The sequence below is a fragment of the Podarcis filfolensis genome (assembly GCF_964270895.1).
Source record: "Podarcis filfolensis genome assembly, chromosome: 3".
NCBI lineage: Eukaryota > Metazoa > Chordata > Lepidosauria > Squamata > Lacertidae > Podarcis > Podarcis filfolensis.
Window position 1 is genome coordinate 97,044,698 of NC_139606.1, and position 17,185 is coordinate 97,061,882.

The 17,185-nt window shown below is 45.0% G+C and overlaps 1 protein-coding gene across 1 annotated transcript; it reads right to left on the reverse strand.

Annotated features, from left to right (window-relative positions):
- Positions 1-11,306: 11,306 nt before the first annotated feature.
- NENF (neudesin neurotrophic factor) lies at positions 11,307-17,171 on the reverse strand. Its single transcript, XM_083605648.1, has 5 exons — positions 17,150-17,171; positions 15,247-16,701; positions 14,221-14,281; positions 12,611-12,714; positions 11,307-12,343 (listed from the first exon to the last, which is right to left on the reverse strand). The coding sequence occupies exons 2-5, from the start codon at positions 15,406-15,408 to the stop codon at positions 12,167-12,169; spliced, it is 504 nt and encodes a 167-aa protein (XP_083461774.1). The 5' UTR covers positions 15,409-16,701; positions 17,150-17,171; the 3' UTR covers positions 11,307-12,166.
- Positions 17,172-17,185: the final 14 nt, after the last annotated feature.

Below are 17,185 nucleotides of genomic sequence, written 5' to 3' on the forward strand. Positions count from 1 at the left end.
CTGGAAGGACAGATCGTGAAGCTGAGGCTCCAATACTTTGGCCACCTCATGAGAAGAGAAGACTCCCTGGAAAAGACCCTGATGTTGGGAAAGACGGAGGGCACAAGGAGAAGGGGACGACAGAGGACGAGATGGTTGGACAGTGTTCTCAAAGCTACCAGCATGAGTTTGACCAAACTGCGGGAGGCAGTGGAAGACAGGAGTGCCTGGCGTGCTCTGGTCCATGGGGTCACGAAGAGTCGGACACGACTAAACGACTAAACAACAAGAAGGCAGGGCATCATAAACATGGGATATGTCTTGTTTATCTTTGCAGAATGTCATATAGGTAGAGCAAAGGGGAGTAACAGATCCCCTGTGTTTCAGTCCACAAGCTATCAGACTTTAGGACAGGGGTTTGGCCAGATATTCTTCATGTGAATCCCCTGACAGAGCCCGGAAAATCATGCTAGACATTGTAATAAAGTGGACAGGTTCCTGTGTGTGTGAGTCTGAGATCCAGGCAAGACTTTGCATCAGGAGACCAGGGCCCTGTTCTGTAAAATGCGCAGATGGACCCTCAAATGCAGCTTACTTACCATATTTGAGAGAACTACCCATTACCGCCTGCTCTATAAGACCATTAAATCTAAAATTACCTAACAGCACCACTGTGTGTGATGATGTTAAATATAGTTATGTGCATCTATTCTGTGCAACATGAGGGGGGAAAATCACTATAGTGGTCAGTCTATAAATATGTTAGAAGGAAGCCACTATGAATGAAGGAATTATGGAAGAAGGCTTTATTTGGTCTTCTTAATGCCCACGAACAGATTTAAAACGAGGAAGAAGGGACCGTGTGATGCAGCTATTTCAGGCAAGGGTGGCTGTCATTGTTACAGCACACTGCATGTCATAGGCACAAAAACTGTCAACACAGCCCTTAAGAAATTGTGAACTTAAAGGAAGAAGACAACCCACACAGTTGTTCTAAAGGAAGGCAGGGCCTGAAATGTTCAGAAATTAAAAGAATAGCCTGTTCCCTCTTCCTTTGCCCTTTCCTCTTCTCTTTTCCTAATAAACAGCTACAATAATTACACAGAGGGGATTTTCAATCAAAGTTCAGCTCTTGTAAAAAAGCAATTGCATGTGTATCTCTTTTGAAGCAAGCCCCGCTGAGTTCAATGTGGGGTTTATTCCTGCATAAATGTTGTTGTTATTTATTAGATTTATACAATGCTTTTTTTCCTTTAAAAAATGTTTTGGGGTACTCTCATTTTGACTCAAGAAAATCACCATTTTATAGTTCCAAATCGGAAAAAACAAATACAGTAAATGGAGAAAAGTACAAAGAACATGCATTACACCAGGAAAGGAAATGAAGCTGCCATTGGAGGTGGTAACAATGAAACTGACCAATCACCATGCTAGATTCCAACTCCTACTTCACACGTTAAGTGCTCCGTTCCGTCTGAGACTCAGGAAACACTGTGACAGAAAATGAGGCCGCCATCGGGGGGGGGGGGTAGCGGCGGAACTGACAATTCACTGCTAATTTAAAAAATATTTTTAGTTTCTTCTCCCCGTTAGATTCACAAAATGTTTAGGGCTATGCGTCCCCCTGCATCTTCCCAGGGGAAAAAAGCACTGGATTTATATACCGCCTTTCATCAAAAGATCGCAGGGCGGTTCACAACATGAAAACACGAGACAAATGCACAAATAAATAGTTAAAACGGAAAAAAGCAAAACAATAACCCCTCCATAAGCACATTTAAAATACATTTTTCTTTAATAAAGGGAAAAAGGGAGTTTAAAGGGGGGCTGTGTATACACCATACATTTAAAAGATGTAAAGCAAACCCAGATTGATAGGAACTGTAGTTTACCCCTCACAGTTCTCAGTACCCACGATTCTTTTTTGGGAGGTGGGGAAAGGAAATGTGCTTTAAATGTGTGGTTCCTCCACAGCCAATGATTCATAGGAATCCTGCTCCTTCCATAAGCGTTATTGCTACAGAAGTGTTTTGTAAGGGTGACTGGAATGTGCTTTGCATCATGGGCATTAGGTGGAAGTACCAATTATTCAAAAGCCTTGATAACAGCAAACATAGTCTAGGGAAGTGGAACTGGAGAGTTGGGTTATCTCTGGGCAAAGAGCCATTTCCACTCTGCAAAGCTCCAACCCTTCCCAATAGCTATCTTTGCAACAGCAGGCTGTTTAGGGCAGAGCTTTCCAAACTTTTCATGTTGGTGACACACCTCTTAGACATGCACCATTTTGCGCTCCAGTAATTTGGTTTCACTAGCAAACCGCAGCTTAAACTAATCCCTTTCCAGCTCCAGGAGGGATGCGGGGAGCGTTTGTGCGACACACTAAGGTATCGTGGCACACAATTTGGAAAGCTCTGCTTTAGGGTGACAAGAAGAGGGCAATGGGCAGGCATTGTGGGACTGCCCTCCAGGCCTATACAGTTTTTTGTTTTAAATGAAAATCACCGAAGGGAATGTGGAGAACTGAACTTAAAAGGCTGAAAAAATGAGATACGGAGAGAAGCAAAACTGACAAGATTCTTCCATCCATAATGTTGCCATTCCTGGGAATACAGTGGTACCTCAGGTTACATACGCTTCAGGTTACACACTCCGCTAACCCAGAAATAGTGCTTCAGGTTAAGAACTTTGCTTCAGGATAAGAACAGAAATCGGGCTCAGGCAGTGCGGCGGCAGCAGGAGGTCCCATTAGCTAAAGTGGTGCTTCAGGTTAAGAACAGTTTCAGGTTAAGAACGGACCTCCGGAACAAATTAAGTACTTAACCTGAGGTACCACTGTATGAGCTTTCTGTGCAAACTGATATTTGTAGGGCTAGGCATTCATCAAATCTTTGTTATTTTCAGTCATAGAGAAGAATAAAAGGATACCATTTGTGTGATTATAGATGATGAAATTGGTGTAAACTGTTTTATCTTTTGTGCATTTTGCAGGGTGTATTTCTCACTCACTCACTCACTCACTCTCTCTTTCACACACACACACACACACACACACACACTACACCTGGGAAATCCCCATCGAATGACTCAACACAGTATTCCTATTGCCCGCCTTTTGCTTCAGCCTAAGTATTTCACTGTAGCACGTTTCACACACATTGCAGCATTTCAGAAGAAAGGAAACTTGGCCACTCATCCCTGGTGTTTCAGAATTTGCATCATAGATGATGCGTTTCTTAAGGTTTCACCTGCTCCTGTTCATTAATGTTTAAGCAGCAAGGAAGGTTGACTTGAAAGGTGAGGCTTGCAAGAAGCTGTCAGCGCTCACAAAAGAATCTCGCCCCAAGGGCAGTAAAGAGAGAGTTGAAAACACAGGGCACAAACACACCCTCTCTGCAACAACAAATTGCAAGGGGGAAAAGCATGATTTAAAAAAAAATAAAAATAGGCTGTTTCCAGATGGGCGACTACTACTAACGGTGCTCTTTAGCTGTAAGCGGAATTGCTTTCCCACAATGTAGAGCAGGGGTCAGCAAACCTTTTAAGCAGGGGGCCAGTCCACTGTCCCTCAGACCTTGTGGGGGGCCGGACTATATTTGGGGGGGGGGAGGAGGGAATGAACAAATTCCTATGCCCCACAAATAACCCAGAGATGCATTTTAAATAAAAGGACACATTCTACTCATGTAAGAACACGCTGATTCCCAGACCCTCCGCAGGCTGGATTTAGAAGGCGATTGGGCTGGATCTGGCCCTGGGGCCTTTGTTTGCCTACCCATGATGTAAAGGGTATATTCATCTCGCTACATTCAATCCACACCAAGGGGCAGGACAGTTTTGTTTTATGTGACCCCCTGAATTTATACTGTTCTGCTCCATTTGGAAATGTGTGGGTTCCCTTGGTTCCATAAACGCATCCTCAGTGCCCCCTAACCTATAAAAAAACACGATTCACAATAGTTGTTTGCCCAACCCGCTAACACAATAAAATTCATAACAGGAAGAATTAAGTGCAAAAATCCAGTCAAAACCATTTAGTTTCATTAATTCAACAAAGCTGGTGAACTTGATCCAGCGATACCAGCTTTTCAAAGTTGCATAGTCCTTTATACTTCCAGCATCCTCCTGGGTAACCCCACTAGCCCCCAAGGGGCAGTACCACCCACCCACTTTGAGAACCATTGGTCTGTATGCTGTGCCATTGTAACCAGCCCTACAACCTCATGAGGAAAGTCGGGTAAGAAATTATAATAAATAAATAGCTGTAGGCAAGGAAGGTCTAGTTCACCCATGCAGCCATTTCAAGCTCAGCACACCTTCATGATAACCTTTGAGGTGGACACCACTTTATCAGACTGTTTGGTTGTTTGTTTATGCCAGTCTTTTAATTAATTAATGCCCCAGTGCTTTTCCAGCTGTAGTATTTTAATAAACAAACAAAAATATTAGTGGCATAACAGCACTATAGCACTCATCTACATGGTAACACTATCATGCTCATTATAGCTCAGCTGGTTAGCATGTGGTGCTGATAACAGCAAGGTTGCAGGTTCAATCCCTGTATGGGGCAGCTGCACATTCCTGCATTGCAGGGGGTTGGACTAGATGATCCTCAGGGTCCCTTCCAACTCTATCGAAGTTAAAAAGAGAGAAAAAATAACTTTTTGACCAGGTGGCTAATGGCAGTGACTGGAAAGGCTACCAGGTCCATTTCTAAGCGGAATTCAAGGAGACAGATAATACCTTTTAAAAATATATATATATTACATTTGTATCCTACCATTCCTCCAAAGAGTGATGTACACAGTTCTCCTCATTTCATCCTGGCAACAACCCCTTCAGATCACCTTGGGAAAGCATCTTCAGCAATTTATTTCCTGTATGGCTACACTTTGATTTAAGCTTACATAACAAAGCAGATGTGGGACACGGGTGGCGTTGTGGTCTAAACCACAGAGCCTAGGGCTTGCTGATCAGAAGGTCGACGGTTCGAATCCCCATGACAGGGTGAGCTCCCGTTGCTCGGTCCCAGCTCCTGCCAACCTAGCAGTTCAAAAGCACGTCAAAGTGAAAGTAGATAAATAGGTAAATCCACACTATTGCCTTCCTGGCGGGAAGGTAAATGGTGTTTCTGTGCGCTGCTCTGGTTCGCCAGAAGCGGCTTAGTCATGCTGGCCACATGACCCAGAAGCTGTACACCAGCTCCCTCGGCCAATAAAGCAAGATGAGCGCTGCAACCCCAGTCTCGTTCACGGGGGGTCCCTTTACCTTTAACAAAGCAGATACTTCACTGAACTGTGCAGGCTGTTTACTTAACAAAAGAGCTGGGTCTGACTATGTAAGCAGTCCCCTTTTTCTGCAGATTCCTATTTTGCAGAGGTAAAAATGACAGGATTAGAAGGGACCCCAGAAACCTAAGTCGTCTAACCCCAATTTCATTACATATACACTACCATCGAAAGAGGGAGGACCGCACAAAACCATCACATACGGAGCAATTTGCAGCATTTGTGCGGGTGTAGTTTGAAAAGAAGTTTGCAATTCTGGAAGGAACATAAAGAAAATGTACTGGTATTAGCACAACAAGGAACACAACTGAAATGAAAAGTGGCAATAGTGTGCATTTAAATATGAGGCTTTGCATTGCCCAGAAACCAAATAAGATTTTGAATTCCTCTTCCTCTTTCTCCATCATATCTCCTCTTGACATGTTCCAATACAAGGCTGGCTGGCATGATTCAGCACAATGTGATGGATCATTTGACTCTGTGGGGAACAACATGCGGTAATGAAGGAATGTTTTATTTCCTCATTTTCTTTTTATCTAGAAAGCCTCTTACATAACTTCAAACTGGGTGAAACGTGCCCAGGAGCCACAGAGGCCCTTTCCCTTTGTTTATGGGGCTGCCTCAATCTGGCTAAAATGGTGCTTTGTCTCACTGTGGTCTAAGACAGTCGGAAGCCTGGTATAGTGACATCTGTCATCAGGTTGCTTTAAGGCAGGGGTGGGGAACCTGTGGCCCAAATGTTGCTGGACTCTCAGCTCCCATCAGCCCCAGCGGACATAGCCAGCAGTCAGGGATGATGGGAGTTGTAGTCCAACAACATCTGGAGGACCGGGAGAAGAGGGACCACCTGTCATACAATTCCCATTCAGGTGAGCTGCTTTTCAGCCCTGGTTGGTGCAATCCTATCCCCAACAAGGGGCCACATCTTTTGGAAGGTAACCAAAGGCCTGTAGTTCAGTGGGAGAACACATGCATTCATGCACTAGGCCTCAGGCTCAGTCCGCAGCATCTCTAGGTACAGTCGGAAATGCCCCCTATCTGAAATCCTGAAATCGGTTGCTGGCAGTCAAAATACAGGCATCCCTGCTCTTACAAGTATTTGACTCGCATGCGACCCTGTATACGTGCAGCGCCAACAATTAATTTTTAAAAATGATTTTTTTAAAGGTGAGGAAAGGGCCAAAATGACCCAAAAGAGAGCAGGAAAATTGCAAGAGAGAGAGAGAGAGAGAGAGAGAGAGAGAGCAGGAAAACGGCTAACAATCCCAGGAGCTTTTGCACCGACCTTCGAGGCCTGTGGAGAGTTGGAGTTTGAGAAAGTAGGTTTTCAGGGAGTGATTGTGGGGGAGTTTAGCAGATTTTTGTGGAGTTGGTTTCCATAAGTTTAGAGGGGGTTCACAAGCTTTTTAGATGGTGTTCCCAACTATACGTGAGTTCATGTATATGTGCAGTACCCGGGAGCATATCCCTGCATAGGAGATGACCTGGTCCCTACCGCCCACTAGTGGGTGTTTCAGGATTCTAGGTGGGCAGTAGGGGGTTCTACAGCACAAGTTGAATCCTTCTTCCATCAAGCACTAGTTGGTGGTAAGGAAATTTTACCATCAAGATGCATTAGTGGGCGGTAGGTATAAAAAGGATGACTACCCCTGGTGTAGACAAGAGAGCGGAATGAGAACCATAGCCTGATTGAGCCTGAGGCATCTTCCAGTGCTCCTAACCCATTTAACTCAAGTTCACCTGTCCTTCCTCGATACATTTATCCCTCACACAAATACCACCTCCTTCCTTAGAAGAGTTCAAAGCAGCTCCTGCTGCCTTCTCAGATAGTCTCCCCATGAGGCAACTTATGGGCCCAGACCTGCTTAGCACCAGCTGCAAAACCGAGTAATGCATGTACAGGCTGTCTTCTGGCCCAGTGCAATTATTAGAAATGGCATAGGGAGGTACAGTGGAATATCAGCTCTCCCATCTACTGGGCTTCTGAAATCTCAGGAAATGATGTGTTACAGCAAACCAAACCATGTCTCTTTTGGGACATTTGCTTTGAGGCTTTGCATACTCCCGAGAAATATCAATTTAAATTAATGGGTTTTCATATTTTATATTTGTCACAGGCATGTGTTGAAACTTGCACCTCTCTATACCACCAAGTGCCACAATGCCCACCTTTGCCAACCCTGGGTGGCTGTCCGCTTATTGCTTGAACTACACTGCCCTCTGGTGGCAAAAACATGCATGCACATAGCTGCCAGCAAAAGACGAGGATGGTTCAGATAACCTTCTTCAAGCAGAACACCTTACCTTCTTTGTTACCCTGCTTAAAACATCTGCACCAACGTATCTTTCTGTAACACTAATGTAACACCTGCGTTTCGTGACATAGTCCTTCTGATGCAGAGATTGGTACCCAACATACAACAGGCTTCCTGGGCCATAAATATGTATTTTTAGGTGGCAGGCAAAACATTTTTCACTATAACCAGGCCTTTGACCTTTAACTATCTGTGGCCTTTTAGAAATGGTTGGGATGTTTCTAATGCAGTTCTCTTTCCCCTGGCAAGAGCCAGTGTGGTATAGTGGTTATGAGCGGTAGTCTCGTAATCTGGGGAACCGGGTTCGCGTCTCCGCTCCTCCACATGCAGCTGCTGGGTGACCTTGGGCTAGTCATACTTCTTTGAAGTCTCCCAGCCCCACTCACCTCACAGAGTGTTTGTTGTGGGGGAGGAAGGGAAAGGAGAATGTTAGCCGCTTTGAGACTCCTTCGGGTAGTGATAAAGCGGGATATCAAATCCAAACTCTTCTTCTTCTTCTAATGTATCTATGTAAGCTTTACTGTCTGCTTGTTAAGTCCCTTTGGGTTGCCCAGGGCAAGATAATAATAAAAAATCAATAGGATTGCTCCTTAAGGCAACAGTGTTTTTACCTATGAATGAAACTCAGAGGAGGAGCATAAAAACCTGAACGTCTGTTACTGAATATAAATTCCACCATAGAAGATTTTTTTACTAGAGCGCACACACCTGAATCAACATCTTGCAATGCACTGACAGGCCTTTGGAGGGGGGTCATTGCACTGTTAAATGCCTTCCCTTTTTGTTATTGTCCAGGACACTAGTTTTCAGCTCTAGAGCATACAGAAGACCTTTTCTTTGCATGAGAAGCCACAGCCTGAAATGAAACAACAGGATTTCCAGGTTGGTTGGAATGGGTTGTAGACAAATGGGAACCCTTTGAATCTGTGGCCCCCGAAATGAATCTTCGTACTTGTCCCACGGAATGCCCCATCAATAGGTTATTCTCGGCTAAACACACACCTGGCACAGCCTTTGTGTTTTGCTTCTGCACCACTACAATACCCATTCGTTTTGTACCTTTGTGAGGACACAGATTATGACAAAGATGTCCCAAAGCTTTCTGTGTGGACATGGATTCAGGTGTGCACACCCAGAGGTTCTTATTTAGTTTCACTGCCCTTTCTAGTAATAAATTGCTTTTATTGATTACCGTATTTTTCGCTCGATAACACGCACCTGACCATAACACGCACATAGTTTTTAGAGGAGGAAAACAAGAAAAAAAAATTCTGAATGAAACAGTGGATGTATCATTTTTGTGCTTCATGCTGCGGCCACAGACATGTGATTTGACGGTGAGTTTGGGGTAGCCCAATGCAAAGATCCCGAGGATCCATGTGGATCCATGCTTTGTAACCACGTTTTTGCACCATTGCAGCCCCAGGCAACAGTGGGTGCGTGATTTTTTTGGTGCAGGCTGTAGCCATGGACATGCTATGTGATCTGAGGGTGAATTTGGGGTGACCCAATGCAAAGATCCTGAGGATCCATGTGGATCCATGCTTTGTAACCACGTTTTTGCACCATTGCAGCCCCAGGAAACAGTGGGTGCATGATTTTTTTGGTGCAGGCTGTAGCCATGGACATGCTATGTGATCTGATGGTGAATTTGGGGTGACCCAATGCAAAGATCCTGAGGATCCATGTGGATCCGTGCTTTGTAACCATGTTTTTGCAGCATTGCAGCCCTGTTTTTGCATCAGATCATTGCTATGTGATCTGATGGTGAATTTGGGGTGACTCAATGCAAAGATCCTGAGGATCCATGTGGATCCGTGATTGGAACCACGTTTTAAGTAGGGAGGGAAGGAAAAACATAGAAGCGACAAGGAGAGGGGTGTGCAGAGAAGCAGCTGGCTAAGAATGCAGGAGAGGGGTTTTACCGGAGGGAGGAAAGGAAGGCAAAAGTCCCCCCCCCCCACAAGCCAACCAGCTCTCTCTCTCCCCCCCCCCCCAACCTGCATGTTGCCTTCGAGTCCCAGACGCACGGAGAGGAATCTGTTTTCCACTCTGCTTGCCTGGAGGGGAGGGGTTTTCTCTGCTCTTTGTTCCGTCTGAGCAAACACAGTAAGGAAACAGAAGCGGGTGGGCAGTAAGACCCTGAGGCAGAATGCAGGAAAGCCGCAGCTTCCTCTTTCCTCCCTTCTCCGGACGATTTGATATTTGCCTGCTTTTTGCCTTCACTCACGCTTCTCAGCTCCAGGGACCACACATTCGCTCTATAACACGCACAGACATTTCCCCTTACTTTTTAGGAGAAAAAATCTGCGTGTAATAGAGGGAAAAATACGGTACTTGTCTAAATTCAGTTTTTCATTATTATTGCAAACTAATATTTAATGGGTGGTTTGTTTTTGCTCATAAGCTGCTTTGAGTAGTTATTGGTAAAAGAAGAGAAATTTAAATTTAGAGAAATGTGGGAATGGGTTATAAGGAACTATTTCTCAGATTTGCCAAGGCATAGCTGCTCATAACACTTCCACAGCTATTATTCTTAGAAATGGGAGCGAAGTGCACTGTTTTCTGTACTATCTCCCGTTTCTGCAAACCGCAAACTGAAAGGGCTTCTGCAGAGTTTCACTTCCACAGTATGACGACAGAACCCTGGAAGAAAATTTCTTCTGCTGACGGATGCTGACCACAATTGAGGTTACGTTCTCTCCCGCTGCTAATTAATGTGACTGGCACAGGTCAAATTGCAACCACATGGAGATTTCTGGACGCCAGATTGGCAACTGGAAAAAGCAAAATGTCACTTAGAGAAGGATCTGATTCTTTTCCCTTGAAGCTCGACTTAGTTTTATTCTGGCTTGTTTTATCTGATATTTTAATATGTTGTAAACCACTTTGAAAGTATAGAAATGAAATTAATAATAAGTTTCATTGCAAAAAGGAAAAAAAGTGCCTAGACATTCCGTTGTAACCACACAACCTAGAATTCAGTTTCCATTTGGCAATTCGCTTATATATTTGAGTTTCTACCAAGCAGCCTGGCCTGGTATAAAACAGCTTCCTATGGCCAAAGTGGTACCTGAGGGCAGGGACTTCCTGAATCAAAACCCAGTTTTAATGCAGGAAGTTGCCTTATAGTGAGTCAGACCATTGGCTTCAACTAGCTCAGTAATGTCTGCAGTGATTGGAAGAGACAGACAGGGATCTCGTCTAGCCCTAACCAAAAGAAATTCGGGACTGAACTCTGAACCGTCTGCATGTAAGGCAACTATTTCTGGTTTATTTTCATTTATTTATTAGTGTGTATGACACACAACCACCCATGAGAGAGATGTGTAATCGTCTGCTCTTTGAAATCAAACAGTGGGGAGCTTAATGCAACAGAACAAATTATCTTTGAAGAATCCTGAGCGGCTGCTCAGTGTCATCTTACTAATTCAGCCTCTCAGGTAAATCAACATAACACGACACAATCTCCTTAGGCTACTGCAGCTCTGTGGTTAGCATCAATTTGTCTAGCATAAGCATGCATGTTCTCCAGGAGCTATGCAAATTAAAGCCCCAGAGATTTCCTAATAGGACTCTGACAGATGGATAAGGGCATGTCTTTCCCTGGTAGAAACTGGAGATGATGTAAATTAGGTTAACTAGGAGGGGAGGGGAACAAAAAAACCACAGCGCAACCTTCTCTCCAGAGGACTGAAGTAAATAAAATATGACCAAGCCGCAGTGAGACAGTTAAAAATTTTTTTGCAGGGGACCCAATTTATATCTAAGATGACAAAACACAGATGCAGTTAATCTCAGGATAAAGAAACTGGAAATATTGAAATTATGAAACAACCATAAAAAGTACGCAGTGCAAGGTTCATATCTGCAGGCATGTTCTGTGTTCTGTCCACAAGCCAAGAAAATCTGGAGCCTACCCAAAAAGCTTTGCCTATTATGCAGTTTAGGAAGGCAGTAAATAAATAAAATGAATATAAAATGAGAGAGGGAGGCCATGAGCAGCCTTGGTTTACTGCAAAGTTTGTAGAAAGAAAAGAACCACAAACACAGCCCACTGAGATGGAGCATGCTCAGTGGGTGCAGAATAATGCCAGTTTACGGTACTGTTGCCGGGGGGGGGGGGTGAGAAAGAACAGAACAGTGGGTGGATGGAATGGAATGGAATGGAATATCCTTCAAGCTGGCATGACTGGCTGGCACCCTGAACCAGGAACGCTCCACGCTGCAGCCTTTTGTTGCAAGCACTGCCCTTCTCATAAAGACTCGTATTTAGTTAGCCAAGTGACAGGTAGATAGAAAGGCATGGAAAATTTCACTGGGCAGGAGAGAATTGGACTAAAATAAATTCCACATTTACCATGATGTTACTGGCTCATCAGCTGCAGAGCCAAGATAGAATAATAAGCATCTGGTACCTAGTTTTACCCTTAAAGATGTCAAAAAATGCATCCTGTCACAGGCATGCTATGCCATTCATTTTTCCGAGGGTTCATCCTGCTATCAGCCATACATCCTGCTTTTGTCTATTTTCTGTTGTAATGCAGGAGAGTATCCCCGGCTTCTTAGAACCGCAATGCCACTGGGTCAAAACTCATCCTTAATGGTGAAGTGTGGCTGATCTTCAGGTTTGAAGTTTGGATTAGGGCTGCCATCTTCATTGAGAATTCTTTGGGCAGTATAGCCGACAATGGGATATTTGGCTTTGTAGACATTTTGGAAGGTTTCCTCCAGAGACTGCAGCTCCTCTTCCGTAAGGCCCACCTAAATGAAATATGAAAATGAGTTAAGGTCTGTGCAAGGGGAGGGAAGGAAGAGAGAGCAAATATATTCACTGTGCCGTATATGACTATTCAAAAGGGAGAGGAAGATATGCAGAGATCGCTTCCACCCACCAGATGTCTTGATCCTGCATGTGCCTGAGGCAACAGCTAGCTGCCAAGAACAATTTAGGCCCAGATGCAAGTAAAGTGATGTGCAGAATTGTGGCTTCAGCTCATGCCACAAATAAGACATCTCTCTTTTTCTTACTGTATCATGCGTGAGATCCACCGGATCAAGCGACATCTTTGCAATCCCTCGTGTGGAATCTTTGCCAGCTAGCGCATTGTACGGTGCTCCTTTCGCATAAAACTCTGTCCAAGGAGGAGAAAATAAAGTCTCAGTGAAATTAAGCTAAAATTCATTACCTTTTTTTAAAAAAGAACCTCTCATGGTACTTCTAATATTTAATTATGTCCGTGGTATTTCAGAAAAAAAGCCTATTTCCTTTTGGAACAAGGAACAAGTTAGAAAACCGTGAGGGTAGAAAAATCCCACAAACATCTGATGGCTCAGGAGCTGAGCGCATCAAATATCTGCTCTCTGGACAACACTTGGAGGTTTGCCTGTTTTATCCTCCTTGTACAGTGCCAGAACCTTAAAAGAATTAGATTCCAACGCAAAAGAACTTTAGCTTCCATTGTACAAGATGAGAAAGATGTCCACTTAATGGCCTCCCTGGCCATGAAAGTGACAAGCAAATTATATTACTAACACAGCACTAACGGAAGACCTGCACATGATCTGAGGGCATCCAGTATTTTAAATGAGGCTCAGTGCACAGAAGATGACGGCAGATGGCAACCAACTAATCACCTAGGAGGCAGCCAAGTGGATTTAAATGGTGATGTGCTGAAAGGGGGCGATGCACGTTTTTGGCTGAGGTAACCAGGCCCAGCATCGGCATCCAGCATGGTTGGGCAAATGTCAGGGCCTACAAACTCCAGCAGGTGCCAACAAGGCTGCTCCAGCATCCTTTGTATGTGTGTGTTGGCTTGCTTTTTATTTATTTTTAAGGCCCAGCACTTTAAGAAGCACCTTTATTTCCCCCGATGCCTCCTTTGTTTCCCTCAAACACAGCAACCTTAAGTCAGACCTGAGAGGCATTGTGGGTAAATGAAGTCAGCGGCAACTGCAGCCACCCGGCTTGGCCCTTCTCTGACTAGCACCAAGCTGTAAAACAATTTTTTTTTATAAATAAAGTCCATTGCTACAGCTCTCCGCCTGGCTAATGTGTGAGAAGAAATAGCCGGCACCATGAAAGAACTGAGGTGAAAGGGGCAGAGCTGTGCAGATGGCTACTGAGAAGATACAGTCATTTCATTTGTATGCTCCTTTTCCACCAAAAAACCCACGCTCAAAGCAGTTTACAGGAACTGGAGGCCTTGGGGGGGGGGGGAACATGCCTTCCTTCCAGAGGTAAGTTTAGCCACAGACAGCAAAGCTGGGAACATTACTAGGTCTGGTCAGGTAAGAAGGAATTCAGAGTTGTGAAGAATCCTTTGAGCACATTTTGATGGAGAGAAAATAACTTTGGAGGTGGGAGAGGGAAGGTACTGGAAGATATTTCAATTGTGATTATATATTACTAATCTTTTGTTCTCCTCTTCCTTTCAAGAATATCCCAGCACAACGCTAGCTGGGGCTGATGGGAGCTGTGGTCTTGAACATCTGGCGGACACCAGGATAGGAAATATAGAGCTTTCTTAAGAATGCCCTACAGTAGCTGAGGCTGCACTGCTGAGATTTCTGCCTCTGAACCTGAGCCAGAGATGGGAAGGGAGGGAGGGAGGGAGCCTCTTGTTAGAAAGTTAACTCACCTTTTCCAGAGGTGACATCAAACACCACGCCCTTCACAGCTATGTAAATAGGCTGATCCTCCTGAAAAGACATCCCCCCCAAAAAAAGACTCATTTTTAAGATATATATATATATATATTTAAAAATCATCCAATATAATTTTGTAAGCTTCTTTTCCCCAGACAATCAAAAAATGGTGTGAATCAAGTTAAGAGAGCCTTGTCTGACAAAACCAGTTAAAATCACTAAAGGAGTATGGGAGTTTTAGGATAAAGCATCTACAGAGCACAAGTTTGGCGGAAGGCTCGCAGCTTTGCTTCCAGTTACTAAACCTGGAAGGAGTCAGGCTTGTCTCCTTTAGGGAGGGCAGAAATCTGCAGATGGGCTGTATGGGGATGGCTATGAACTTGCAGCTCACACACTGTGAGAGAGAGAGAGAAGAAAGGAAGAAATGTGAATTCCTTACAGCATGCTTACTTGGGAGGAGGAGGAAACAAATCCTGCTGAGACTTTGACCCAAGCACTATAAGTGTCATAGCTGTCAACGTTTCCCTTTTTTTAAAAGGGAAATTCCCTTATTCCGAATAGGATTCCTCGCAAGAAAAGGGAAAAGTTGACAGCTATGGTAAGTGTGCACCTAAGCAGCCTGTGCTTCTGTGGGGGCTTGTTTACTCAGAAAACCCACCGCGTTCATTCAATGAGTTCGCACTCGACGCCCTTCCATTCATAGCAACGGGAACCAAACGCGAGGCAAAACGACACCAGTCGCTGTTTTGAGTTCTAATCCGGATCCTACCAAGAGGTGCAAAACTCTTCCGTCTATACTCTTCCGCGCACATTTTAGCCTGCCGCTAGCAGCGTCTGCAAACCAAATATCCCAAGGCAAACCCGATCTCGGCTGGCTTCCCGCGCCGGATCGCTCAAAGCCAGCAAAATCCGCCCTTGCGCCCTAAAATCCTCGGCCAGCAGCCGCTCCTCGCAGCCTCAGCTGGGCCCCGGCCCGCCGCCTTCTCCCGGGAAAGCGCCCTCCCGGCCTCCCTCCGTACCTGCTGCCCGCCGTATCTCGCCAGCTCGGACTCGGTGAAGAGGCGCACGGGTCTCTGGCGGGGCGCGGGCTTGAAGCGCAGCTCCTGCTCGGTCCGCCCCTCGCGGAAGCCCAGGAGGGCCGAGGCGAGCAGGACCAGCGCCGCCGCGAAGCCGCCGGCCATGGCGCTCCTCCTGCGCCGGATGGCGGCCAAGACTTCGAGGGGCGGGGAAAAGGAGCCGCAGGCATCGGGTTTCTCGAAAGCAAACTTCTCCCGCTTGCTTTTCTCCACGCCTTCCTTTCCACGCTGCGACTAGACTGCGCGTCATACATCCAAAGCACGCACGCTCCACCCCCGCGAAGACTCCTGGGAACTGTAGTTTATATTCCTCACAAAGCTACAGTTCCCAGCACCCTGAAACAGAAATACGCTTTAGATGCACGGCCTTCATGAGCCTTTAACACCACCTCTACGTTTTAAAATGAAACCTTGCACCACAGAAAACATGCGTGTAACTTTGCTTTTCAATGCTGCAAACATGTTACCACCCTGGAAAGGCAGGTTACCTCCTGTGTGAGCGCACGATATTTATAAGAACATGTGCTTAAATGCATTCATTTTAAAAAATAATCTGCCCAATTAATCAAGGGAAACTATTTAAACATTTGCATGCTTTGTACTGTAGTTGTTTATCCAACCCATCAACAGACACTGCGTTCCTATGCAGGCAAAGGCCCCATAATCCTGGGAACCCACAATTTAACAGTATGTATGCTGAGAGTTGTTAGGAAACCCCCTATACCCCTCAGAGAGCTACAATTCCCAGAGTTCCCTGAGAAGAGAGATTGATGGTTAAACTACGGAGAACTGTAGTTTTGCAAGAACAAAGGAGTTTCTTAGTTCAGTCAGTGGAGCACGGCTCTTAATTTCAGTGTCCTGGGTTCAAGTCCCACGCTGAGCAATAAGATTCATGCCTTGCAGAGAGTTGAACTAGTTGACCCCCGTGGTCCACCACCCAACTCTACAATTCTATGAACCTAGCCTCTTTCAGCACCCTTACAAACTAGAGTTTCCAGAATAGCTTGGGGGAAGCCACGGCTGTTAGAAGTGGTATTATGCCGTTTTAAACGTCTTAACGCAGGAAACAGCCCTACTAGAAAAATTAACCAATAAACTGAAACTGACATGGGGACATATAGAAGAAGATGCCTTCACCCCGGTATGGCTCCCCTTTATCACATACACAGCCCAACAAGACAATGACAATACTGTAATCTACCAACAGCATACAAATCAATACTGTATGGCTAACCTGATCCAAAACACCCACCCACCCCACTCACACATGAAAACAAAGACCACCATAGCCAACTACAAATGAATAACCACCCCCTAGGCTAACCCCAACCTCTCTCACCACCAAAGGAACACAAGTGAATAGCAAAGAACCTGCACAAGCAACGCTGACACCAAACCCTACATATAGTAAATAAAGTTACAGATAGGTAGCCGTGTTGGTTATTTATAGTAAATAAATTTATTTATAGTAAATAAAATAGAAACATCGCCACCCGACCCCCCCACCTCTTTCCCCCTTTTCTTCCTAATGTCTCAACAAATGAAATTGATTTGTAAAAATGTTACATGGGGGGGGGGACACGAGAGACATTGCACACTTTTGTAAATCAACAAAATCTTTAATAAATAAAAATTAATTTAATACAAAAAATAATGTCTTAACGCAGATATAACTCAGCTTAGGGAGCTCGTAATAAACTACATGGCGCGCACACATCCGCCCTCCTATAGAGGGAAACGGGATTTTGGGGGGAGGGGGGCTCACGAGGATTGCGCGGTGCAGCGTCGTCTACGATGCAAGTCGCAGTCAGTTCCCCGTGCAACGGGCATCTCGGAAGATTGCCGCCTTGCTCGGCACATTTCGAACCGACCGCTTCCCCAG